Genomic DNA, 27299 nt, shown 5'->3' with positions numbered 1-27299 from the left:
CTATTGAGGAAAAAGCAATAAACATTTTCAATAAATTCTTTTTTAAAAAATAAATTCTTTTGATATTTTCATCACTCAGGATTCAAGAGCATGCTTTACAAACACAGAAGGTAAGAAAAAAAATAGAACTAGAAAGGCTGCAGTTATTCCAAGTAACTGTCTCCAATGGGCCCTTAAACTGTGAGTGGTTTTATAAACATGTAGAAAATGAAATGGATATGCTGGTATACACTGAGGAACAAAATAAATAAGAACATTTTATTAAATTAATGCAAGTGACAATCAAATACAGAATTATTAGTCATCTCTGCCATTATGGCTTACAATGAAATAAAAGACAAAACAGATAAAGTGCCTTATAAATCCAACACCCCGAGAAGAAGGTGTTTAGGACTTAGGAATGGAGTAGGTCAAATGTATGACTTGCCCAGTCAGAGTCTCTGTCCTTCATACAAACAAGGGATATTGTACAAATAAGCATGTGCAAAAAGGCAACAAAAAGAGTTCTGTTGGAGAGTGTGTTTCCTCAAGCTTGATGTGGGGTAAAGTAAAGAAGGTTTTCCTGTTATGGACCCAGTAAACCAGGAGGTAAACTGCAAAGAGGGGTGGGACCTCCTGGAGAGCATCTGAATCTCAAAGCCTCTGGAGAGCAATGTCTGAGGAGGCCTTTGTAGTGATGAGAGCTGGTGGGATCAAGGGTTCAGGCACAGCCAATAATCTGGCACAGAAGAGGGTCTAGGGCAGCCAGCAGTCAAGTCACACTGCTGGAATTTCCAAATAGGACCTGCAATTTTGCAAGTGCAGCATCAAACTCAAGTTTAGGCTCAAGAGAAAATAAATCATCAGGAAAAAAACAGTTCCAGACATGATTCTGTCATACTGAGTTAATAATAAGATCTCTCCTAAGGATGAACAGATTGGTCCAGTGGACCCTGGGTAACCCATGGGTCTCACTCAAAGCAAACGCAACATAAACCAAATCAAAACACAGTCATAGAACAAGTACTCAATAAATGCTGGTTGTCTAAATATTTATGTAGTATGTACTTAGCATGCATTAAGCATCATGGATAGTCAGGAGGCTGTGGAAAAGGAAACCTAGAAACAAACAAGACACAGTCCTGACCTCAGGGAACTTCAATTTGGTTCTGGGTGCTTCATAAGAAAGAATGTATTAAATGGAAAAAAGCAAAGTTCATAGCTGATGCATAAAGTGTTACTACTTATATGAAATGAAAAAAGGGAAAAATATATGCACACATTTTCATATATATTCATGGAATATCTTTAGAAGAACACATAAGAAACAGCAGAAGGTGTAATCGCAGGCAAACAGGACAGCTAGGAGGATGGAATGGAGATTTTTAACTACTTCCTATTGAACCCTTTGAATTTTGAATCATGGAAGGATATGTATTCAAAATTTGGAAGCATATAAATAAAAAAGGAAGAATTGCTAAATAATACCAGACACTATATAAATAAGCATCACATTATATAGTGAAGGCAAATAAATCAGAGGTAAATATAATAATACAAAAGGAATTCAAGAATAATTTTCCAGTTCTTTAAAATCTCCTTGTAAACCAAAATCACTTTGATTATTAAAATGTTTAAGTATATTTGACTGTCCAGGAACATGCTGGCTGCCCACCTAAAGTGTCTCCTCCTCTTGGCAGCATTTACAGCCTTTCCCCCCCTCACATCACCATCCTCCCACACCTTATGCTATGACACTGCACTACATTTAGTAGTAAATTTTCTCAACTATCTCTCAACTAGATTATCAACTCCTTGAAGGCAAGTATTACATCTTGCTCATCTCTGCAGACTCACTGCCTGGCACACTGACTACCACGAAAGGGCACTTACTAACTGTCTGATGAAGGAATGAATTGTTTAAAGCAAAATGTACCTGTAAACTGTATTCTAAAAGACCTGTCTGTGATAGTCGTGGAAATCTGAGGTCTGCTATTTACTTGCTTGGACAAGTTACTTTATCTCTCTGCTCCCTCAACTGTAAAATGGATAACAGTACCTCCCACAACAGGGTTGTTTCAGGGATGAAATGAGGTTATGCATGTAGGGTACTGCCTAGTTGTAAAGCTAATATTTAAATGGAACAGATATTGCAACAGGCACTGGATTCTGAGAATAAGATTATTCAAGTCAACCAAAGGATCAAGGGGTTAAGTGAGGCAAGATCCTATATGAACTGCTGGTTTGTTCTCTAAGCTTCCTATTTGTATCTACAGTTATGTTGGATGCCAAGTATTCTACAATCACTATACTTTTTACTGGCTGCAAGCAATTCATTAAGTAGCAAGTTTAGTTGGTGACAAATTTTAACATCTACTACAACACCTCTTCAAAAGAGAGTCACAAATACATGCACATGACAACACTCAAAATAAATAGAAATAACCATAATTAAATATGTTAGAACACTGGGACTCCCGGTCATCCAGCAGACAAACTGAGGCATTGGGTGGAGACAAAGGGCATTTCTGCAGGAACTGACCATTAAATCAGGGACCCTCAACCCGTCTTCCTAGGATGAGTGATGAACAATGTACATGAAGGCTCATCAGTCAAACATGTCTTTTCTCATTGTCACATGCACCAATGACCCTCTCAATCTTTAAAAAGTACCAAGGTTTCCTTCCAGGCTACCTTTATTCCTCCATCTTTCTTCTTTCTTCTCTTCTCTACTCTCCCTACGTTCCATTTTCAGTGCTTTGGACTTCTAAGTCCTATGTCATCTGCAGACTGCTGGCCCATTCATTCCTCTGGTCACACTAAGTCCGGATGAACTGCCAAACCACTGGCGAGGAGCCCTGCTTTAAGATCAGAAGTTCCGATGCTGGATTACATCTTCTCAAATTTTGTTTCTATGAAGTAATACAAATATATTAATTTCATGGTGGGGAGGATGTCTGGAGAAAAAACTAACAAAAAAATCTAATGAGAAACATAACATAACATATCTGCAACAAGAGAAAGAGGCAGATTATATTCATGCCCAATTACCATTACAGGATAAAAGATGACCAACTGCCTGTTTGCCTGGGACTGTTCTGGTTTCAAAATTGAAAGTCCCACGTCCTGAGAAGCCATTCGGCCCTGGGGAAATCAGAATAGTTGGTCATCCTAGGCCGAACCAAATATTTACTACACTTTTACAACACAAATGAGTGCTACCCAACACATAATGAAACCTGCGGAGCTTGCCCAAGTTAATTAGACTACTTTAAACTTGGGCTTATTGTTAACTTTGGTTTCTAAATACATTAAAAATCTTTTTAAAACTTCATATAACTTTCTTCTTGGTTCAACCAGCTGGGTGAGGTTCTTCAGACTATTTATAAATGGTGATATTTGTGGCAAAATGGATTTAAGTGTATGGGTTAAGAATAAGGTTCCACAGTCAGGCTAATGGGCTGCAATGCCTGATTTATCTCATTTACCAGCTGTGTGTAAATACACAATATTTTTGATCCTCTGTCTAGACTACTAAAAGTAGTAATTCTAATATGAATGTTTTTTTTGAAGGGAGGGGATTAAATGAGATACTTTACATGAAGTAGTTAACACACTACCTGACATATAAGTGTTGTGGACCATATTCTGTGTTACTTTATTATCCATTGGGTTTCTACCATTTTTAATGCCAGTTTATTTATATATTTACTTTCCATCCGTATACGTCAACTTGGTCCCTTATTGCAAGGAGATGTTGGGATGCAGAATGATGGAAACTTAACAGGCAGAAGCCACTTCCTTGCCTTCACCCCCATGCCCTTATGCACAATATTGCTCACAACTTTTTACTCTCTGAGAACCTTTCCTAACTGTCCTCAGATGGTGGGAGGAGCTCCTATATCAGAGTTGTGAGACAAAGAGGAGCCAGCCAGCAGTTCCAACAGCCAGTTCCTTGAAAGGGGTGGAGATTATGGTCAATAGATTTTTCTTTGTGATTGCTTTCACTTTTTATTTCTTTTTCCTTCAACTTCCTGATCCCTTCTGCTATTCTTACCATTTTGTTTCTTTGAGTTCATATCTTTGATGTCACAGTTTTCCACATCCATCATTCTCACTTGAGAAGAAAAGAATAATTTTATTTCTATATAGTGCAACTCATACTTGAGAAAAATAGATCATTTTTATTTCTATATAGCATAATCCTACATCTCACATAGTGATTCAAATTTAAATTCCAGGTTCCTAAGAAATGTTTCCAATCCCTGTCTGGTGAACTTCCTTATTCCATGGATTCCAACCCAAGGTTACTTATTAATTAATGCAACAGTTCGGGACATACGATTTTGTTTCTAGATTTTCTTCAGGTGTATATATTTTTATTTTCCATCCTTTCTTCAGAAATGGACCATATTCTGAGGTACTTTATTATCCATTGGCTTTCTAGCCATTCTTAATGCCAACCAATTATTTTTCACTCACTTCCTTGTAAATCAACTCCACCTCAGGATCTTACTGTCATTGAAACTTAATACTTAAATTCTGGCTAAATGTCCCAGTTCTGCTAAGAATCTGTTCTTTAGAAACAGCTGATCTCTACTCCCTCAATTACATCACTTTTCCAGATCCACCCCACCCTCTCAAAGGGTTATGGGGAATTTCTCAAAAACTACTGAAATTCCCTTCCATGTTCTACTTCCCTATTTGACATCCGAAAATCCTATACCCAGACCATCATTGGATCCCTTGGTACTGTTCTCAAAGTATTGGGGGAAATGTTTACTCTGAATCATCTTTAAATGGGAAGTAATTATTTGAATATACTCATTTTCCTGGATTTTAATTGTTCCCATGGGTTAATAGAGGAAAAAAAACATGTAAACTATTTCCAAAACTATGCAACACCTTCCACCAGAGTCTTGCAAAAATACTCTATGGTAAAAATATCACAGCTTTTCAGAAAGAACTAGTTTTATTGTTTGAGGTGCCCAGAAACCAGCTCAAACATGGTGCCACTAATGCAAGACTCGGATTAAACTGAAACATTTTAGTTCTTTCTTTTCTGTAAGTCTGTAGTTAATTGCAAGATGGAGAGAAACTGTGTAACATGGGGCCTCCTTCAACTTCTATCATATCCATTCTCCCACCCTGCAATCCCCGTACACCTGATCTTTATCCAGTAATCCTGCACAGCTCCACTACAAAAATGCTACTGAACAGTGGAATGTCTTCGTGCTATTTCACAAAGATAAGTCAGGTTGCCCCACAGCCATGACCCAGCCATCACCACTCAGAAATGCTACTACAGGCATTCACTGCCCATCCTCCAATATGGGTGATGTTGCAGAAGAGCAAAATGAGCAGGACTGGAGGAAGAGGTAGCACACAGGTGTACATGGCGGCATACCTAAAAACTGCTTTGCATAATTGAAAGTGGGTCCTGGGAGGGAAGGTTAGTAGGAGGGTAGAGTATCATAAATCAGTGTTTCCCAGTGGGGGCACTGCTGACATTTTGGGTAGGATGGTTTTCTGTTACATGGGTCAGTCCTGCACATGGCAAAGTATTTAGCATCTCTGACTCCGCTTACTAAATGCCACTGTGACAGAAATATGCCCTCATACATTTCCACATATCCCTGATGGAGACCATGGCAATAAATGAAATACCATTTCTTTTTAGATAGAAGATGACTGTCAGCGCTACACCAAGAAATAACAGGACAGCTCCCAGAATCACCAAGTGTGTCCTCTTCTTTTCTAAAAATACCTTAGGTGGTTCTGAAAAACAGGACAAAAAGAAATTGTTTAAAGATAAAATGTTGGTGGGAGGGGGTCAGGAGAATAATCATTCTTGAGGTTTAATTTAACTTAGTGCTAGGTTAATTTTATTAAATGCCAAAAGTTCCTGGCCAATGAGTGGCTATAATGGTGAGATACCTCTGGAAAAAAATGGGAGCAACATGGAAAAGTAGAGGAAGCACAGGCTTTGGATGATGAACCTGGGTTTGAATTCTGCTGCCACTCACTAGCTTTGAGATCTTGGGCAAATCCCTCAACTGCTCAGAGCCTACAAAATGGAAATGATAATAAATTTATTGTGAGGCTAATGTTTGTAAAGGGTTTAGTATAGGACCACAGGTAGTGGCTGCTCAGAACTAAACTGAACCTTGATTATGTCCCTCCTTCTTGCACTCTTTAATAAAGAAGCTAGCAACCAACTTGCTGTATGTACATGGCAAAGATGGACCACAGTGGAACATGGAGGCCAACCAGCACTGTCAACAACCTCCTACCTCCCCAAATTGGTGGGAATGATTGGGGTCCAGTGTTCATTATCTCTCTTTCTCCGCAGTTTGAACATCTGGAGACATCCAGTCATTGGTCCCTCTCACCAGCCTCTCTGTCTGGGGCCCAATGCAGGAAGGAAAGTGATCCCATGGCACATGGATGCTCAGAGACCACTAACTCCCACCTCTTCTGATTAGACAGTCTCTGCTTGGGACTGAGACCCATGACTCATTCCTATCTACCTCAAGCTTTACAGTCACAATAACAGCCAGCCTTTGTCTAGAAACTTACAAAACAGCCTATTCATATATATTTTATTTTGAGTCTCAAAAAAGGCTTTATGAGTTTCTTATACCAGGTATGAATGTAATCTGCAATTTACAGATAGGGAAACAGATTCAGAGTAGTTAAGTGAATTACCTTAAGTTATACTGCAAGTAAGTTATAAAACAGCTCTGAAGTAGCAGGGACTCACTAATAATACAGCTCCTGCTGAAGCCAAGTCTGATACTTCAGAACTCAGCAAATAAAAGCATCTCCTTAATTTCCTTAACTTTTTTATGCTCTCATTCATGGGACTTCCCCGGATTGTCTTTTCCTATAGGTTGACATTTCTACCCAATGTTTTAGTTATTTTCTCTGAAGTACCCAGAGCTTTTCTGACAACATCTATTGGTGGAGGAGGTGGTGAGAAGCACTTCTCCTCAGAACACCTCTGAGTTTACAGGAAACATCACACCTATCCACCTTACCTTCATAAAGGTCTAAGTTTCTCATCAAACTCTGTCCCCCATCCCACCCACTTCTGTAGGGTAGTGAAATAAAAAAAAAACAGTTGGATTTGTGCAAGTGAGAGTCTCAAATCATTTTCATACGTTGTTGCTCATTTTATCCCTACACAAACCTTGCCTAATAGGTAATAAGCCCTCAGGGAAGTGAAGCACACAGAAGTCTAGTAATTTGCCCATAGACACCCAACATTGCACCCTATCATACACTAAGCAGACAGCATTGAGTTGGAATATCACAGGCTACCTCGGAGGAGGCAGATGGGAAGAAAATCCCTCTCCCATTTGGAATAAGACAGAAAACTGTCTTCTGTTGGCTTCTTGCCACAGAAGCACTGGAAAGAAAGAAACAGCTCTTATGTGCTAGGATTTATGAAACCTGATCTGAGTTGAGTAATTTTCTCAGGTGGTCCCTCAGCACTAGGATTATGCTACAAGAGCATTTCCCACACAGAAATGGGATTGCCTATTTTCTTATCTGTTTCCTAGAAAGTGTGAACTATATCTTATGTTTCTATGAGTTAGCCCCCCTCCACCACTGGCAATGCCTAACACAAAGCCTAGCACAAAGTCACATTCAATAAATATTTGCTGAATATTTATTAAATAGCAATTTGAATTGGATGAAGGAAAGTTAGGAAACAGGATGCAATCTGTAAATATGATATTATTCCTTCATTCATTCAACAAGCGTTGAATGCCTGTAATCAGTAGGCATCATGCTAGGCTGGGGTACAGTGCTAAGCATATTTTAAATGAGGCATGCAGAATGTTACCTGGGATGACCAGCTCAGCTGTGCTGTTTTCCTGGGAACCTGATCTCCTAAAAGTGCAGCAGAAAATCGCGTTCGCTGTTGTGTTGATTCTCAGTGTGCTGGTCACATTGAAGAGTTTCTCCTCCCCCTTGGAATTGTTGATGACAGTCTTGCCACCCAGGATTCGGTGGTTACTGCTTGTCCAGATGACTTCAGCCTCAGGGTAACCCTCAGCCTGACATGTCAGTTCATGTTCCAAGGTGACTGGATCCATAGAAATTCTTTGGTTGATTTTGCGGTATGGTGCTAGGTCATGAGCAAAGAGTAGTCAGGGTTTTCACTTAGCACAGCTCTAGAGAGGTGGTTGGTGTTGTCTATGTCAGAAAGAGTAGCAATTCAGATTGGTTCTCAAAAAAATAAGCTTAATGTTCAAATGTCGTAGCAGTGGTGCACTCCTGCTAGCTCTGCCTCAATCCTTCTAATCAAATTTAGGCCAAGTTGTGGCTTAAAGGAATAGCTATATTGCTATAAAAATCATGTTGGTATATTTACTGGGCTCAAACTAAATGTATAGATTAACTTAAAGAGAATTGTCATCTTTAAACCAGTTGTCTTTTCTATGCAACTATAAAATATATCTCTACATCTGTTGGTCTTCATACAGTTTTTGGTAAATTTTTATAGTTTTTACATAGGGCCAATTCATTTCTTCTTAAATTTATTCTTGGATACTTTTTGTTGTTATAAAGCTTTCTTCATAAATGTGAACCTCTCCAGCTGGCAAGCACTGTTTTCTTAGATTTTATTTAATAAACAAACAAAAAATCTCATTTTGATGTACCATCCACTTTTTCACTGTGAAAGTACATCCCATGTCATTTGTAAAAACTGATACATGTGTTCAGATGATACTTTTCAAAATTTAAATGTTTTAAATTTTAGAATAGTTTCAGATTTACAGAAAAGTTGCCAAGGTAGCACAGAGCTACTTACTCAGTTTCCCCTACTCAGTTTCCCCTACTGTTAAAATCTTACATTAACATTGTGTATTTGTCATAACTAAGGAACCAATATTAGTATATTACTATTAGCTAAATGTCATACTTAATTGAGTTTACTAGTTTTTCCTAATGTTCTTTTTCTGTTCCAGGATCCCATCCAGTTTATCACATTTTGATACTTACTTTTAAAATTTCTTGATGTGGGCTATTTTAATACATCATTTAAATAATGATTACACTCAAGGAAGAAAATTTGATATATTTTAGATTATTGGTTTGGGGCTCTTTAAGGATTAAGATACTCAGTTGACTGACTATTCTAGTAGATTATTTAGTAAATTTTACAGCATGTGACCTTTAGTCTTGTTAATTTGCTGCAAACACATTAACATGTTTTTATCATGTTGGCATAATCCTTATTTTAATTCTAATGCTTTAGTGTAACCACTAATGGTCCATCTAGAGCCTTAACGTTCCATTCCATTTAAAGACATAACAAATGATATGATAAATTTTATATATGATAAATTGTACATATGATATATTCATAGAGATTTAATACAAAACAGCCAAGATCAAACAAAACTGAAATACATAATGATGTGGTGTCTTTAGTGCTTTTAAATCAATGAAATCATCAATGGAAGCCCTGGAAATCAACATAATGACTATTTCAAAACACACAAATAAAGACTTTTATGCATTTTGGAGCCCTTAATTTTGCATCTGTAATATTTAAGAGTCCTTTAAAAAATGAATCCTCTGATTATACTTCAAAAAATAAATATTTCATGAAATAATATTACCATATGGGGTCTAGTTCACATAGCTTGATTTCTGGGCAATTAAATTTTCAAGCTCATGCTATAACATGGATGAATCTTGACGACATCATTTGAGTGAAATAAGCCAAACACAAAAAGACAAATATTGTATGATCTTGCTTATGTAAAATACCTAGAATTGGCAAATTTATAGATAGACAATAGATTATAGGTTGTCAGGGGAAAGAGGGGTGAGGGGAATGAGGCATTATTGCTTAATAGGTACAGAGTTTGTGTTTGATGTGATAAAAAAGTTTGGGTAATGGATATTGGTGATGGCAGTACAATATCACAAATATAATTAACACCACTGAATCGTATACTTAAAAATGGCTAAAAGGGGAAATTCTGAGTTATTATAAGAAAAAGATAAAAAAACTTTTTTTCAAGCTTAAAATCACCATTAATGTTAAGGGGAAAATATCTGTTTTTACCCTTCTATTATGATTTTTACTGGAAGAATAATAAAGGAGAACGTTGTTTCATATCTAGAAACATGTATAAACATGGTACACTTCTAAGGGGCCAGTGAATGAGTATATTTGTTCTACAAGAATTAATTAAATATTCACTATATCAGTATCCAAAGTGGGGAACATGCATTGGAGTATAGGAGAAATACTAGAACTTCTGTATATATATATTTTTTTATCTGAACAATTAGGAAAGGATTTAAAGCTTTTATATGCTTTACTGATTGACATGGGCCTCACGTGGGTGCCAGATGAGGGTCCTATGGGAAGAGTTGAGTTTCACAACCCTGAGGGGAGGATTTGCTTTGGCCTTATTATGGATTTTTAGATTCTCTTACCTAATTTTAACTAAACAAACTTTCTTACAAAGTAAACAACTAATCAGAAAGTTTCCTACAAAGAAACTGAAGATTGAAGATAATATTAATAATTCAATCACAAACCAAAAGGAAACGGGAGAAGTGACACTTTTTATATGATACTTTATGAGGTAAAAATATAACAAGCTAATTGGACCTGGCAAGGTGGTGGTTTAAAAACCTCAAAATTATTGAGAACATCCACCTTTCTTAATGATAAAATTTAACCTCAGGTTTATTTTGCCTTGAAATATTAGCTAATTAGTGAAGCATCACAAATTGCAAGACATTAAAAATATTGTTTATTAATTTTTTCTCATCCTTTAAAAAGTCTGTTTTTTTGTATATTCTTAGACCACAGAATATCTTAAGTTTAACCACATGAATTACTGATATTCACTTTCTTTTAACTTCAAAAACAGCAATTCCATATAATAAACCTATATATTAGTAAAGGTATATTCTTTATAACTATATGCACATATACATATAAACACACAGACACATCAATATTGTGGGAAACCGAGTCTTCCATGTTGCCTGAGCCATATCTAGGGTGGTGGCTTGGAAGGCTAAGCCGCAGGCCTGCATGGAACGCCCTGTAAAGATATGTGTCTTGTGACTATGACGACAACGTTTACCATTGTCCTAAACCTAGATTGTTCCTTCTGATATGCAACAGGATGTAAACATAAGTATCTGGTGGGCTCTCTCATGCCTTAGGACATTTAGCATATACTCTCTTATCTTCTGAAATAAATAACTGGAGCAAAGGTGCATTATCATCCACCTAGCACAAGATGCAGTGGGCCCCCCGCTCCCTTAATTCTTAACTTTGTGTCTGTGTCTCATTCCTGCGCCACCCTGTCAGCAACACAATATGCTTTACTGATGGGGTGGGTAATCAAAAATGTTTGCAGACCCCTGGTTTACTAGATCTAGAACACTGTGCTAGTGAATCAAGGCCAAGGAATGTTCACAGGAACTTTGAAGTCAATATACAACTCAACACACACTTCAGAGGTGTACATGGAAGTAAAACAGACAGTAATACATGGTTATTAAGGGTACAGACTTCAGAGCCAGCCTGCTTTAGATTGGTCTAGAACCTGGCTTCACCACTTACTAGATGGGTGAACTTAGTCAAATTACTTAATGTTCCTGGGTCTCAGTTTCCTCATCCATAAAATGGGAAGAATAGTACCACATTTCATTGAATCTAAGATGCCATCTATTGAAAGATAAACTCAGATTTCAGAGATAGTAAAATGTGAAAATTAAGTTTCTTAGACAGGATGAATCATCTACCTCATAGGGTCATTTTGAGGATTAAATGAATTAATGTAGGCAAAGTACTTAGGTAAGGGTTTGACACATAATAAGTGCTACATTAGTATTAACTACTCCTACCCAATGATGACTATGACTACGATAGCTCGTCCTTTTCTTCACACTACCTTCTTGTAAGTGGATTCCTGGGGTATTCTGTAGAAGGTGCTGACAGTTCCTCATAAAGAGTCTGGGAAATAAATTTTCATACAGACACTATAACATCATATCCAAATCTGTTCACATTACAAAATTTTTAGGCTAGTCCTATTTCAGGAAATACTCCATCCATTCATTCATTTATAAATATTTTTTGTGTACACATATCACATTACTATAGTACCATATGCCAGGCCCTGGGGATATAGTAATTAATAAAAGGACCAAAACCTCTGCCCCTGTGGAGTTTATATTCTAGTAGGGGGAGACAGACAACAAACAAAATAGAGATATTTAAGGTTCTGAACGTATAAATGGACATTTCATTTTCACTGATATTAGGCTCAGTGATTAAGGAAAAACAATGTTCTCAATTGAATGCCAGATACCTAAGAGTCTTGTATTCAAACTAACCAACAAAAAGGTGCAATAACACCCAAAGTGATCATAATTGAGCTAATCCAGAACTAACTCTTTCATATTTCAGTTTTCAAATGCTTCACCTTTTAAAATCTCATGATGAGTAAACTCCCTATGGGGCAGCTGTGTTACCACACATTTGCAGTGATGGGAAGAGAAGTCTGACAGCATTACTGTGAAATCATTTGCATATGAGGGTGACTCAGGAGCTCTACTTTCTAGCCACCAAGCTTCCATTGCACTGAGGCAGTGTCACCAGTGGTCTCGGACTACTCTCAGGGCTGAAGGTTCAGACTCTAGGTGCCAGCACAATCCAATTCCTAAAACCACTGTATGCAAATGAAAACAAGATGGTTTTGGACTAGAACACCAGATTAGTAATTTATATACAAAATAGGATGGTCAAACAAATCAGATCCTCAAATGTGGTCGGCCATCTGCTTTGCCCTATCAGAAACTGCTCCCTGGAAAAACTATCAGTGCCAGAAGATTTCCTATTGCATAGAGCCATAGCAAAAGAAACTGCAGATCCACAAGGGATATTACGGAGCCTTGATGACCTGGAAGAACATTCTTCCCCACTACAGGAAGCAGTGGCTCACTCCCTGCATACTCCCTGAGGGCTAATGAGGGACCCTATTTTGGGAAGGAGAAACTTACATCCTACCCCTCCTCTTCCTGACTGTCAGGCTTATGCTTTTTCTCCCAACCTAGATCCAGTAAGGCTGGCTATTCATGGGGCTATGGCTTGATAATTTCTTAAGTGCCTAGGAACACAGTAAGTGTCTGATATTTATTGATGGACTGAAAGAAAGGTAAAAAGAATATAAATCACCTCATCTCAGCTTTCTTTCATGTTCTGGAGAAGCACATGATAATTAAATCTACTTTACATGACAAGGGGCATATTCTTGACCACAGTACCTATAGCATCAATTAAGCAAGAACCAGAGACTCAGAAATGTACCATAAAATGGATTCATTTCCCCTAATCTCTACATAATTTTGTTTTTGGGTTTAGAACCATCAGTAAACCCTTTATTATATATGTAAACCTTTTATACTTATATTATCGACCTTGAGATCAATGGTAGTAGCCTACGGCAGATGATTTTAATTGTAGTCAAATAAAGCCAAAATGTAGTTGAATAAAAAAGGTCAGAATGTAAACAAAAGAAGAGGCAAATTATCTCAAAACTAGGTCTAGGAAAGGCAGATTTCAGTTCAATATCAGAAAGTAATTTCAACAGGCTATGGAAGGGGCATCCCAATGACAGGGGTGGCATTGTGGGAGACAAGTGAGCAGAAGATCGGTGTGAATCCTTTGGGGATACTGCATTGGGGATTTCTGTTCTTTTTGGGAAGTTAGATTAGATGCTCATTCCTGGGTCCCTTTCACCTATCAATTCTTAACAGTGAAAGAAGAGGTGGTAAACGAAGGTGTTTTCCTTTATTTAACTAGTGGTAACCCAAAATCTTGAACCCAAGTGATCTGATGACCTATCTGCAGGTCAGAACCCAGAAATTGACACATACAGTTCCTCTTCAACACTCCAAGAAACACCGGTGTAGATTTTTCAAGATGAACACATGCCAAGTGAGCATAGCTTGTACTTTCCCTAAGAAAGAATGGATTCCTCTATACTTACTATGATTACTTTTGCCTTCGTAAATTGACTTCTAAGCTTTTTTCAATGTGAACTTCACAATGTGATTTTGATGTAGAGGGATTCAAAGGAAGGGAAATGCTGGAAGACTTAAAAAAATAAACACTAGCAGTTGAATTAAAAATTTTCTGGAAGGAAATACAAATAGTGGCTATTAGAGCACCATGAAAGATAGAGGTAAAGGGAGGAGGGACACTTTTACATTTCATTTTATTTCCTTCCATGATATCTGAATTATTTGCAAGTACATTTATTACTTTATAATAATAAAAAAGTAAAGACTAGGAAATTTTTTTAGGAAAGCCGAAAGTACTATGGAGTATGACTCTGTTGTATTTGGCTTTCGATCACCAGTGACTCAAATAGGAAGTGTTCAAGAAATGCTCACTGGATAAATGTGTGAAGGAATGAATGGAGTGCTGCTATTCTGCCAGAAAGTGAGGCTGGATCTCCAAGAATGGAAAGTTCTCAACAAGTGGAACATATTTTTAATAAAGATCAGGTGTCTTTATCTATAATAATTCTTACCATTGACTTTCAAAGTAATCCGCTTGTAGTCAGCACCACCATAGCTGATCAGGCAGCAGTAAACCCCTGCATCCTGCAATTTGACATCTGTGATCTGAAGTGTGGACCTTCCTAAGAAGAGTCTGTCCTTCAACAACCGGGCCCTCTTGTTATAGCTGCTGTGCTGAACCTGCAGGTCTTCTTCCCCATGCACAAGCTGAATGATTTTCTTATCTTCCATTTCCCAGTAGACAACTAATGCAACCAGGTCTAACTGATTTTCTACTGGGAATTTACATTCCATTGTCACATTGCTGCCATACTCTACTTCATATAGGTCCTTGGAAACTGTGACACTAAATGCTGGAGAGAAAAACAACCGATATTCAGAAGATAGAAAACTCAAAAAATTTACAGAATGAGTGCACAGTTTACAACCACTTTATCTCTCAGTTATGTTATAATTATGTTTAAGGACTTACTTCTCTAAAACACATACTGTATCCAGTGAGTTTGAGCCATGTTTTGGAACATTGTATCTCATCCATGAGTTAGGATAATAAAATTAGTTATACAAGTTGTTGTCCCACAGTTCTTAAGCATACATTATTGTACAGTGATGATGGGGTTTTAAAAAGTTAAATGATTATGGGGTTTTTATAACCTGGGAGACTTTGCTTCATGTAGATATCCACAGACCAATGCCCATTTGCCTTCTACGTAGTATGAATGGTAGATTCCAATAGTCTTCTCTTACTGCCCTAATCTCTTGATCAGTTCTCTGGCCAGAGGCATTTGGGTGTAGAGAATTAGGGATGGCCTTAGGATGATACCAGTAAGTTCCTTTTAAAAATTTTAAACAATGCTAATAATTTCAGGGGGTGGGGGAGGATATCACCCTGGGTACCTACCATAAACACTAAAATTCTTGTATAGATTATACTCATTAAGAAAAGCAGGTCATAGGGCAATGTGAATAGACTGATCCTACCCTTGTTTAAAACAAACAAAAAGCATACACATAGGCCAATTTCCCAGCTATTTTCAGTGGTTATCTGAGGGAAATGGATAATGGATTAATTTTATTTCTTTCAGTTTGTGTCTATTCCCTATACCTTTGTATAATGACTTGAATGACTTGTTTATGAGATAAAGAAAAATATAATGTTCCTTCTACAAAAAAATTACACCTATTTAAAGTTATTATTTCAGTTTTTTTAACTCGTGGTTAAAATATTTAAAACTTAGAACCTAATGAAAGGATTTGGTGTCTTACCATTTAACAAATGGCAGTAGGCCATGAACGCAAAGACATTAAATAACTTCATTTTTCAGCGATGACCTAATTATGAAAAACACAAAAAGAAGACAGATATACTCAATACTTCAACACCCAAACAGTATAGAACTTAGAAGTTATAATTGAAATGGTCTTCTAATAAAGCACCCAATTACTGCTTTGTAAAGTGGAAACAGCAGGGGATTTGGAAGTTCAATATTTTTGTTTGTATCCCAGAGCCATATAAAGCCAACTGAAGAAAAGTTACCATGATAAGAATTTTAAACTTAGTTACAAGCCCTGAAAAAACTTTTACAGTCAAAAGAAGCCAAAAAAGAAAATATTGCACTAAAACTCTCTTAACTATTCTATGTTTTTTTCTGCATGTAACTTATGTAGAAATCCAATCCTGCTCTATGCAGAATTTCAAAGGAAGCTGAATCTGACATGCATTTCTCCCTGCTTTCAATGCTTCTTTCCCCCTAGCAGCTGAATAACTTCATCCTGCCCTTTGACTGTTCAAGCCTTCCACTTCACTATCCCAACCATGTCACTTCTCCCTCAGGTGCCTATCCTTCAAAATCTCCTCTTCTGCCTCTCATTTATTCCAAACTATAAATCCTATTCGCTCAATAAATTGGCTCCTCTAGTAGAATTGAAAAAAGAAACAGTATGGTTCGACCAATTCATACTAAGATGTGAAGACTCACAGTCACTCTTCCAAAGGTCTATGCCTATATTCTATTCTTCACTTTGTTATCTTTCTTGAAATTCTACTGATTCTATCATTCAGCAAACATTGTTTGAGCACCTTTTCTGTGTCAGACACTATTTTGGGCACTAAGGATACAGTGGAGAATAGGAAAGAAAAATCACTGATCTTTTGCAGCATATATTCAAGTAGGGAAGGGGGTAAAAATTTGTATTATATTTCAATCAATCTACGTATTGCCTAACATATATTCTCTTTCTGGTGTTATACATTTATTTATATACTTTTAGAAGAAAGTTAGTTTTCCCCTAGTGTCTCTCTGACCTCTGTATGCATTTAAAAGACTCACAAATGATCCACAAATCAATGCTACACATACATAAGATAGTAGCTCAATGCCCCCAATACAGGCATCTCAGAGATATCCCAGGTTCAGTTACAGAACACCACAATAAAGTGAATATCGCAATAAAGTGAGTTATTTGAATTTTTTGGTTTCCCAGTGTATATAAAAGTTATGTTTACACTATACTGTAATCTATTAAGTATACCATAGCATTATGTCTAAAAAACAATGTACATTCCTTAATTAAAACATACTTTATTGTAAAAAAAATGCTAACCATCACCTGAGCCTTCAGCAAGTCGTAACCTTTTCGCTGGTAGGTCTTGCCTCAATATTGATGGCTACTGACTGATTAGGGTAGTGGTAGCTGATTAGGGTAGTGGGTCAGCTGTGACAATTTCTTAAAAAAAAGGCAACAATGAGGTTTGCTGCATTGAGTCTGTCTTCCTTTCATGAAAGATTTCTCTATAGCATGTAGAACTTCTTTCAGAATTGGAGTCAATCTTCTCAAACTCTGCCACTGCTTTATCAACTAAGTTTATGTAATATTCTAAATCCTTTGTTATCACTTCAACAATGTTCACAGCATCTTCACCAGGAGTAGAGTCCATTTCAAGAAACCACTTTCTTTGCTCATCCATAAGAAGGAACTCCCCATCCATTAAGTTTATCATGAGATTGCAGCAACAAGTCACATCTCCAGCCTCCACTTCCACTTCTAGTTCTCTTGATAGTTCTACTACATCTCAGTTTCTTCCTCCACTGAAGTCTTGAACCCCTAAAAGTCATCCATGAGGGCTGGAACCAATGTCTTCCCAAATCCTGTGAATGTTGATATTTTGATCTCCTCCCATGAATCATGAATTATCTTAATGGCCTCTAGAATGGTGAATCCTTTCCAGAAGGTTTTCAATTTACCTTGCCCAATACCATCAGAGGAATCACTATCTATGGCAGCCATAGCCTTACAAAATGTATTCCTTAAATAATAAGACTTGAAAGTTGAAATGACTCCTTGATCTGTGGCCTGCAGAATGGATGTTGTATCAGCAGGCATTAAAAATAACATTAATCTTGTTATGCATCTCCATCAGGGCTCTTGGGTGACCAGGTACACTGTTAATGAGCAATCATATTTTGAAAGCAACCTTTTTTTCTGAGCAGTAGGTCTCAATAGTGGGCTTAAAATAGCCAGTAAACCATGTTGTAAACAGACCTGCTATCATCCAGGCTTCCTTTTTCCATTCATAGAGCTCAGGCAGTGTAGATATAGCATACTTCGTAAGGGCCCTAGGATTTTCAGAATGGTAAAAGAGCACTGGCTTCAACTTAAAGACACCAACTGCATTAGCCCCTACAAGAGAATCGACCCGTCCTTTGAAGCTTTGATGTCAAGCATTGACTTCTCCTCACTAGCTATGAAAGTCTTAAACGGTAATGTCTTCCCACAGAAGGCTGTTTCATCTTTGAAATTGAAAATCACTGTGTAGTGTAGCCACCTTTATCTTAGCTAGATCTTGTGGATAACTTGCTGTAAACTCTACATCAACACTTGCTGCTTCACCTTGCACTTTGAAGTTATAAAGATGGCTTCTTTCCTTAAACCTCATGAACCAACCCTTGCTTGCTTCAAACTTTTCTTCTGTAGTGTGCTCACCTCTCTCAGCCTTCATAGAACTGAAGAGAGTTAGACCCTTGCTCTGGATTAGTCTCTGGCTTAACAGAATGTTGTGGCTGGTTTGATCTTCCATCCAGACCACTAAAACTTTCTCCATAATGGCAATAAGGCTGTTTCGCTATCTTATCATTCATGTGTTCCCTGGAGTAGCACTTTTTATTTCTCTCAAGAACTTTTCCTTTGCATTCGCAATGTGGCTAACTGTTTGGCACAAGAGACCTAATCTTCCACCTATCTCAGCTTTTGACTTGCCTTCCTCACCATGCTTAACCATGTCTAGCTTTTGCTTTCAAGTGAAAGATGTATGACTCTTCCTTTCACTTGAACACTTAGAAGCCTTTGGATGGTTATAAACTGGCCCAATTTCAATATCGTTGTGTCTCAGGTAACAGTGAGGCCTGAGGAGAGGGAGACAGACAGGGGAATGGCCGGTCAGTGTTGCTGCCAGAACACATACATGTATAGCTTAAGTTTGCTGTCACTTACGGGCGTGGTTCGTGATGCTCTGAAAGATTACAACAGTAACATCAAAGATCACAGACCACCTTAAGCAGATATAATAATAATGAAAAAGTTCAAAATATTGCTTGAATTATCAAAATGTGACACGTTGTTGGAAAAAATGGTGCCAACATCCTAGCTCAATGCAGGGTTGTCACAAACGTTCAATTTGAAAAAACACAGTATCTGTGAAGTGCAATAAAGCTACCTACAATAAAATGCAGCTCCTAAAAATCAATAAGAAAACTATGTATATGACCTAACAAGACAATGAGCAAAAGGCATCAACACACAGGCCAGAGAATAAGAAATACAAATGACAAGTGAACATGGGAAAGGATGCTAAGTCTCACAATGAAAGAGTATAAATTTAAGACACAAAATACCATTTTTCACATACTAGCTTGACCAAAGTGATAGATTCTTAATATTCAGTGTTTGAGAGAATGTGGAAAACTGACTTTTCTCACCTACTATGGGTGGGTATGTAAAGTTGTATAACCTTTTGAAGGGCAATTTGGCAACATTTACTACAATTTTAAGCTCAGTCTCGATCCCTGATCCACCACCATGGCCAGCCAGAAGCTGGCGCGAAGCTGCATCTGTCCACCTGTGGGCCTGAGATCCGCGCTGACACCGAGCTGAGCAGGCACCTGGACATCACCCAGGGCGTGGCGCGATCTGGCCGCTGCAGGGTCTTCAACCCCTACATCAACGTCCCGGGGTTCTGTCGCCACCTCATCAAGGACCTGGAGTGCATTTTTAAACCGTACCGATGCCGAACCGGATGGCTACATTGACCTCAGGGAGCTGAGGCTGAAGATGGAGAAGCTGGGGGCGCCCCAGCCCCACCTGGGCCTGAAGGGCATGAACAAGGAGGTGGACTAGGACTTTGACGGCAAACTCAGCTTCCGGAAGCTCGAGGGGAACTGTAGGGTGACAGCCAGTTGATGGTGCTGGCAAAGCTGTCCAAGGTCGATATCACCCTCGAGGGCATTAAAGGTGCCAAGAACTTCTTTGAAGCCAAGGTCCAAGCCTTGTCATCTGCCTGTAAGTTTGAAGCTGAGTTAGAAGCTGAGCAAGATGAGTGGACGCGAGAGAAAGCGAAGCTGGGCAGCCTTCCGGGAACTCAAGGCAGCCTTCAGAACCAGGTAGGGCCAACCTTGACCCGCGTCCACAGCTGTGACTCACGGACGCCCCCGGGAGAGATGGCCGTGCCTCCTCACCCTGGCTGCCCCTCGCACTCACACCCACCATACATGCAAACTCTTTAGATAGCCTAATTGGGGTACTAGTTGCCCCTACCCCAGTGGGAGCCACTCCTGGAGGGTCCTGAGATGGCCCAAGTGTCTCTGCTCCCTTATCTTCTGCCTTCATTACTCTGTCGTTCTCAAATAGCCAGAATCTACTTGCTTCTTCTTGGCAACCTTTGCTTTTCCCTTGTCCCTTTACTATTCCACTTCAAAGAGCAGTGTCTTAATTTGTACAGATACTTCTTTCTTTGGTGGTCCTCCTAGTAGATGGTACAGTCTCTGGAGGGCTGTGATTTTAATGTTGCCCATTTTCTTGGGTAATTCTTCTCTGTACCACTCTCCTTTGTTTCCCATCCAATTTCTCTGTTCTCATTCTTAGCCAGACTTGGCTGCTTTCTCTGGCATTGTCTCTCCTTTGTGGCCACTGAGGTTTAAGGGAGGCCAGAGTGGACCGCTACCCATCCTTTCTCCAATAAGGGAGTAGCCTGTTCCTTAGATGGAACAAAAACAGAAAAAGTTGGGAAGTTCTGTTCCTTCTCATCCACCTTCCTCCTTTGCCCTTAACACTCCCTAAGAGTCCACCCTTTTCATTCCCCTCTATTCATATTTTCCCATTTCAGCCTTTTTTTTTCCATTTTTAAATACCATGCTACTTAATTGTAAGAATGAAAATATAATTAGAAGTAATATTATTGAGTGGAAAACCTGTTCAACTCTGACTGATGCAAATTATATTACAGTAGATCCCTAATATTCCTAAGTGACAACTCCCAAAATTAATGACCATCCTCATCATCTAGGCACTTTCAAATATCTGTTCCAGCATATTGATAAAGCTGTTCTTAGTCACAACACAAATTTTTACATGTTGTGAGCTCTTGGAATTGCTCACAAATACCAGGGGTTTGCTGTATTAAACAAAATTATTCCTAATTTTCTCTCTGGTAACTGCTGCTTTATAATAAAAAAAAGTCTGCATTTCCACTTACAGCTCTTTCCTATTAAATAAACTGGCAAATGAACTTTGTCATCACATGCAAAAAAAATTAAATGCAGATGTCATATGACCTTGAAATCCCTCTTCTAGAAATCTATGCTACAAAAACAAAAAACATACACATAAAGATATATGTAAAGGGATGGCATTGTTAATACTAGCCCCAAAATGGGAATACCCTAGACAGCCTAAATGGTTAAATAAAGTTTGATATATTCATACAATGTAATGCTATTAGGTAATGTACTAAGTATATCTATATGTATGGACTTTGTGAAGATATAATAAGTTGCAGAACACTATATGTAGCAGGAATCCACTTTTGTTAAAAAAAAATTGTGTGTGTGTGTGTGTGTGTTTAGACATAGGGAATGTCTAAAAAGATCCATACCAAGTTGCTGACAATGAGTTTCTAGGAGTGGAATTAGAGGGAGGATGGGCAGATTTATACCTCTTTATAGCTTTAAAAAGGAAGAAAGAAAGGAAAGAAGAAAAAATAAAAAGAGATGAGATTGTGAATATTTTTTGGTATTTTCCTGTGTCCAAATTTTCTCCTTATGTTTTACTTTTATTACTAGCAAAAAAGAAAAAGAAAATTTAGTGAATCATTTCACCTTGCCAAGCTGCAGAGTGTTTGGCAGGCAGAATGATATGGTTGAAAGAACTTCAGAACTGGAATCCCAACATTTGGGCTGTGGTAAAATAATAGGATCTGTTTATTTTTACATTTTACCTCACTATAAAAGCAATAAAATTGCATAAAAAGAAAATGAAAGAAGAAGAGGAAAATCACCTACTATATTCCATTACCCTAACCCATGGGTCACTTGGCAATGTCTAGAAACATTCTGGATTGTCAAAACTGAGTAGGGGGAAGTATTGCCAAAAATATGAAGAAATTGGAACCCTCATACTTAGCTGGTGGGAATGTGAAATGGTACAAGCACTGTGGAAAACAGTTTGGCAGGTCCAGAAAAAAGTTAAACATGGAATTACAATATGACCAAAAATTCAATCCCTAGGTGTAGATGCAAGAGAATTGAAAACATATGTTCGCAAAAACTTGTACACGAATGTTTATAGCAGCATTATTCACAATAGCCAAAAGTTGGAAACAACCCAAATGTCCAAGTGATAAAAGGATAAGCAAAATGTTGTATATCCATACAATGGAGTATTAGACAGCTATAAAAAGGAACAAAGTACTGATATATGTCACAAAAGATGAATCTTGAAAATACTGTGATTAGTGAAAGAAAAAAGACACAAAATGTCACATAAAATATGATTCCATTTACAATGCATGTCCAGAACATGCAAATCCACAGAGTCATAAAGGAGATTTAGTAGCTGCCAGGGACTGGGGGAGGGGAAATGGGGAGTTTCCACCAACGGGTATAGGGTTTTTTGGGCGTGATGAAAATGTTCTGGAATTAGATAGTAGTGATGGTTGAAAAATTATGTGGATATTATGTACACTTTAAATTAGTGAATTTTATGGTATGTGAATTATATCTCAATAAAAAAGAATTAATAAAAAACTTGGGGGGGCCTGCTACTGGCATCTAGTGAGTCAATGTCAAGGATGCAGCTAAACATCCCATAGTGCATAGGATTCACTCCTCACTCCCTCAGCGAAGAATTATTTGGCCCCAATTATCAACAGTGCCAAAGCTGAGAAACACTGCAGGCATTGCTAGCATTTCTGTACATATTTCTCTTCCAGTCTTTTTCTCTATGCATGTTTTTTAAACATAATTAAAACCTTAGCATATATTTAACAACCATTTTTGGGGGTTTAATTTTACAGCATAAATCTTTTCCATGTTATTGTCTGGTATTCACAAGCATCTTATTGAATTGTCCCATAATATTTAATTCCTCTATTGTTAGGTAACAGGTTGTTTCTAATTTAAAAAATATTTGTTAAGTGCCTCCCGTGTTCCAGGCCCCAAGTTAGGCCCTTAAGATAGATTTTTCCTAAGTGGAACTGCTTTTCAAGAAGGAAGAACATTCTCCTGGTTCTTCATACATGCCGGTAATTGATAACAGTTATATTGTGTCTTCACCCAGCACTGGACATTATTTAAATTTTAATTCTAATTTCATTATCAAAATGTATAATGAATTTTGCGTGGACTTGTTTATTGTTCTTCTTTTGTGGCTTCTCTGATCATTTTCAGCTTATTTATCATACTGTTTTCTTACCAACTTGTATGAACCCTTCATGTTAAAAAGACATATAGATTATAACACCAAAGCACAAGAAACAAAAGGAAAAAATAAACTGGACATCAAAAAGATTCTTGTACATCAAAGGACATTATCAAGAGAATGAAAAGACAATCCACAGAATGGGAGAAATTATTTGCACTCATATATCTGAAATGGGTCTACTATACAGAATGAATAAATAATTCTTACAACCCAAAACAAAAAGACCAGGCACCTCAGTTAAAAAACAGGCAGGGATTTGAACAGACATTTTTCCAAAGAAATGTCTTGGAACAGCTAGTGATGATGACAGCACACAACACTGTAAATGTACTAAAATGCCACTGAACTTACACTTTAAAATAGTCAGTGGTTAATTTTATGTTATATGAATTTTATCTCAATTTTAAAAAAAGATACATACAAAAAGGGTAAAATAAAATGAGTCTTCTTTTTCTTGCTAGTGTTAGATGTATAATTCTTATTTTTCTCTCCTTTCTATCTTCTCTGTAATAGGGAACAAGGATGGCATACAGGCCTGTGAGGACACAAAGGTTGTTGAAATGGGACTGAAACAGTTGCTCTCTGGCTGTTATTTTCTTGGGGCAGAGTTGATTATACCACAATTATAAATATTAATTTGACATTATAAATACAAGTATACTTATTGGGCAGAAGAAAACTTAAAGACACTCCTTAACTCTAAGCAAAGAAGTGCTGAATAAAACAGAGGAACATTAAGCCAGCTCATGGATTACAACTAATTTTGCCAATATTTATGGCATACTCTTGTGGAGTTCCTATCCTTTAATGAATTGGGTTGAAAAATTTAGGGGTAATAAAGGTTTATTGGAAGGTGATGGATTGGTTCAGATATTTCCCTAATTCCTCATCATACCCCTTCCTCCAAGTCTCCAACCCCTCAAGGTACAACTGTCATTTATGTCATTTATTTACATGGGCAGAAACCATGTAAATAAACATGGTCTCTGACCGCCACCCCTCATATCAGAGCCACTGATCTAAGAGAGGAGCACTCACATCTCCTCCTTCATTTAAGAGACCATGACCATGTGTCTCAATTCCTAAACAAGAATGAAGACATTCAAAGAGCAATGAAATATGAACTGGGAAAGAAATGATTGCTCACTTGGTATGGGGAAGTGGGCTTGTCCCTGGGGGAACCCGGACATAACACCGTGGAACCCATACTACCCAATCTCCCAAGGGAGGGGGATGGGCAGGAGGAAGAGGCAAAAAGAACAATTAAAGCTTCCTCTCTCAAAAGCAGAAACAAGGAGGGTCTTGATACCTGTTGGTGCAAGCTCTCCAATTTTTACCAGATGCATATAAACTGTGATTTGATTTTCAAAAAAAAATGTCTTCGAGTTTGACATCTTTTCTACAAGTGAGTAGAAAGCCCACACCATTAATAGATCAAGAGAATTGTCTCAACTCTACTAAATCTTGTACCAAACTCCTTCCCCTCAGCCACATTGAGACACTATAGTATGTTTTCCAGGTTTTGGCTTCAATTTCCCAAAGCATTTCTGTGACTTTCTTGAAGACCACACTCTCTGTTTAGAGTGTAGCCTCTGCTGAACTTCTTCCATTGAAAATGACTAATTTTTTCTTCAGAAAACCGTATTTCTCCTTAAATACTATTGGCAACTATCAGTGTGAACAGGCACAACCTTTCTGGAAGGCAATTTTCAATTCGGGAAAAAAGCCTTTAAAATAGTCAAACTCTTTGAATAAGTAGATACACTTCCAAGAGTGTATCTGGAGGAAATGATTGGCTATGTGCCCAGAGATTTATATGCAATGATATTCAGTGAACAGCTAAGACAGCAAGCCATTGTAAAAAACCTTTATGTCCAGCAATAGGGGATTAATTTCATTTCACTACCAACACAGTGGAATACAGGCACTTAAAAAAAACATTTTAGAAGACTAACACACAGAAAGGCATCTCACCTATTTTTTTAGGTGAGAAAAATCAAGGTGACACAATGGTGCTTAAGTAATTCCTGTGTTACAAGACAAACCAAAACTGAACTTTGACAGAGGTGATGATCAATGTAATCTAGGAAATGTTTTAACATTCTTTTTCTCAGGCTGTTCCCTTCCTCCTTTAGGATTCCTTGTAGTCCTCAGAGCAGACAGAGGCAACACTGGGGTTCAAGAATCCTGGATCTTAGAGCAGGAAAAGACCTTAGAAGACACTCTGTATCAAATGGGAATGTTTTTTCTGCACTCCAGGTACAGGGATGTCAGGTTTGATAACCTATAAGAATCATGCTGCTAGTGAGCCGCTGAGGGTGGAGTGGGACCCAGGTGTCCTGACCTCCAGCCTAGAGTTTCCCTCCAGACCTGGCTACCGCAGACCCATATTCAAGAATACACAGAAACATATACTTAACAAGACTGATATTAGACAAAACAGAATCCCGCCTTGTCAAAAGGCCAAATGCATTGCCTGTTCTTACTAACCCCACAGGTAAAAGGCTCTACTGGCTCCCAAACCACCGCCCTCCCCCATCTCCTCTCTCCATCCCACGAGAAGGGTCTATAGGCCCTCCCCCATTTTTAAAGCGCGGACCGAGCCGGCCGGGAGAACCGGAGGAGCCGACCCCGACAGCATGGGCGAGGCGTGGAGGAAGAATGTTCCCTACCTGGGAGCGGCGCGGGGTCGCGGGAGGCCAGCCAGCGGCGCGTGGGTCCAGGATGCGCTCGCCTTTTGGGTCGCGCCCAAGCGTAAGTTCCAGCCGCAACCTGCCCTGCTCTGTGGCGCGAGCGTTTTGTTTAGGAAGCCAGCGAATTCGGCACCCTGTGGAAATTAAATAAATAAAAAACGAAAGTGAAACAATCCGGATTTCCCGTAAATCAGGTCTTCCTCAAGAAAACTTTGAGGATTAAATCCATCAGCATCTTATATATTTTAAACAAAGCATCTAAACTGAGTTTTCAGACATTGATTTTACTTTCAGAGCCCAGATACCTTAATAAATTCTGTCATCAGGTTCCCCCATTTCTGAAAATTGCCCTCATAACTCTAGAACATACCGAAAGTAAAACGACAGCCCATATGGCTTTGGTTTTTATTCCAGAAAGTAGGTATGTGTAATAGGAAATATATTACTAAATCGTGAGAAATTTCGTGACTTCCTCAGAGTTCCTCGACATAATGAAACAAATTGCTTAGGCATTAAAAGAACTTCCCGTCATGAGTCGGGATCCAGGTTGTGGAGGCATCATTCTAGGTGAGGGTCAAGAAAGCCCTTTTAATAACTTCTAGATCCGTGGATGGGCCCAACATGAAACCAGTGGTTGTTAGCATAATTACTTAACGATTTGTCACTGTTGGATTTAGGTGCTTCCACCTCTTTTTCCCTTCCTCCCTCCGTCCTTCCCCCACTCCTTCCTTTTTACCTTCCTTCCTATCTCCTTTCCTTTCTTAAAACGCTAAATTGAACTCTTCATTGTTGCCTTTTCTGCCTATTCATTTCAACTGCAATTTAAAATACTGCATAATGAATTGACTCAGTTATGACCTTTACTTCTCAGGTAAGAATTCTTATTGTCCCCAGAATATCACCAATATTTTTTTAAACTTGGAAAATACTGAGGAAATTATTACCTTAAAGATCTGGTAGGGAGTGTGGAACTCTGTGACTCGAATAAAACTGTAATAGACTTTGGAGATGCAGCTCAAATACTCCCTATTTCAAAATCTGTTTTCTCAGGCAGCATAGTGGAGCAGAGCAGTG

At 38.2% G+C, this 27299-nt stretch overlaps 1 protein-coding gene across 1 annotated transcript; it reads right to left on the bottom strand.

Annotated features, from left to right (window-relative positions):
• Nucleotides 1–225: 225 nt before the first annotated feature.
• On the bottom strand, nucleotides 226–27299 carry CD274 (CD274 molecule). Its single transcript, XM_037798431.1, has 8 exons — nucleotides 27170–27299; nucleotides 26205–26359; nucleotides 15826–15891; nucleotides 14571–14912; nucleotides 7832–8116; nucleotides 5647–5757; nucleotides 4037–4096; nucleotides 226–2891 (listed from the first exon to the last, which is right to left on the bottom strand). Exons 3-8 carry the CDS (start codon nucleotides 15875–15877, stop codon nucleotides 2869–2871), a joined length of 873 nt encoding a protein of 290 aa, XP_037654359.1. The 5' UTR covers nucleotides 15878–15891; nucleotides 26205–26359; nucleotides 27170–27299; the 3' UTR covers nucleotides 226–2868.

This window comes from Choloepus didactylus, chromosome 10 (genome assembly GCF_015220235.1).
Source record: "Choloepus didactylus isolate mChoDid1 chromosome 10, mChoDid1.pri, whole genome shotgun sequence".
Lineage (NCBI taxonomy): Eukaryota > Metazoa > Chordata > Mammalia > Pilosa > Megalonychidae > Choloepus > Choloepus didactylus.
Note: the sequence above shows the minus strand (reverse complement) of the source record. Positions and strands in the feature narration are given on the sequence as shown.

What these genes read in the sequence shown, in the direction of transcription:
- CD274 (XM_037798431.1), bottom strand. Translation starts at nt 15,877, where the DNA reads ATGAAGTTATTTAATGTCTTTGCGTTCATGGCCTACTGCCATTTGTTA. An exon ending in GATTACTTTGAAAGTCAATG is followed by an intron (nt 8,117 to 14,570) that starts GTAAGAATTATT and finishes CTCATGACCTAG; the next exon opens with CACCATACCGCAAAATCAAC. An exon ending in CTTCTATCTAAAAAGAAATG is followed by an intron (nt 4,097 to 5,646) that starts GTATTTCATTTA and finishes TTTCTTCTCAAG; the next exon opens with TGAGAATGATGGATGTGGAA.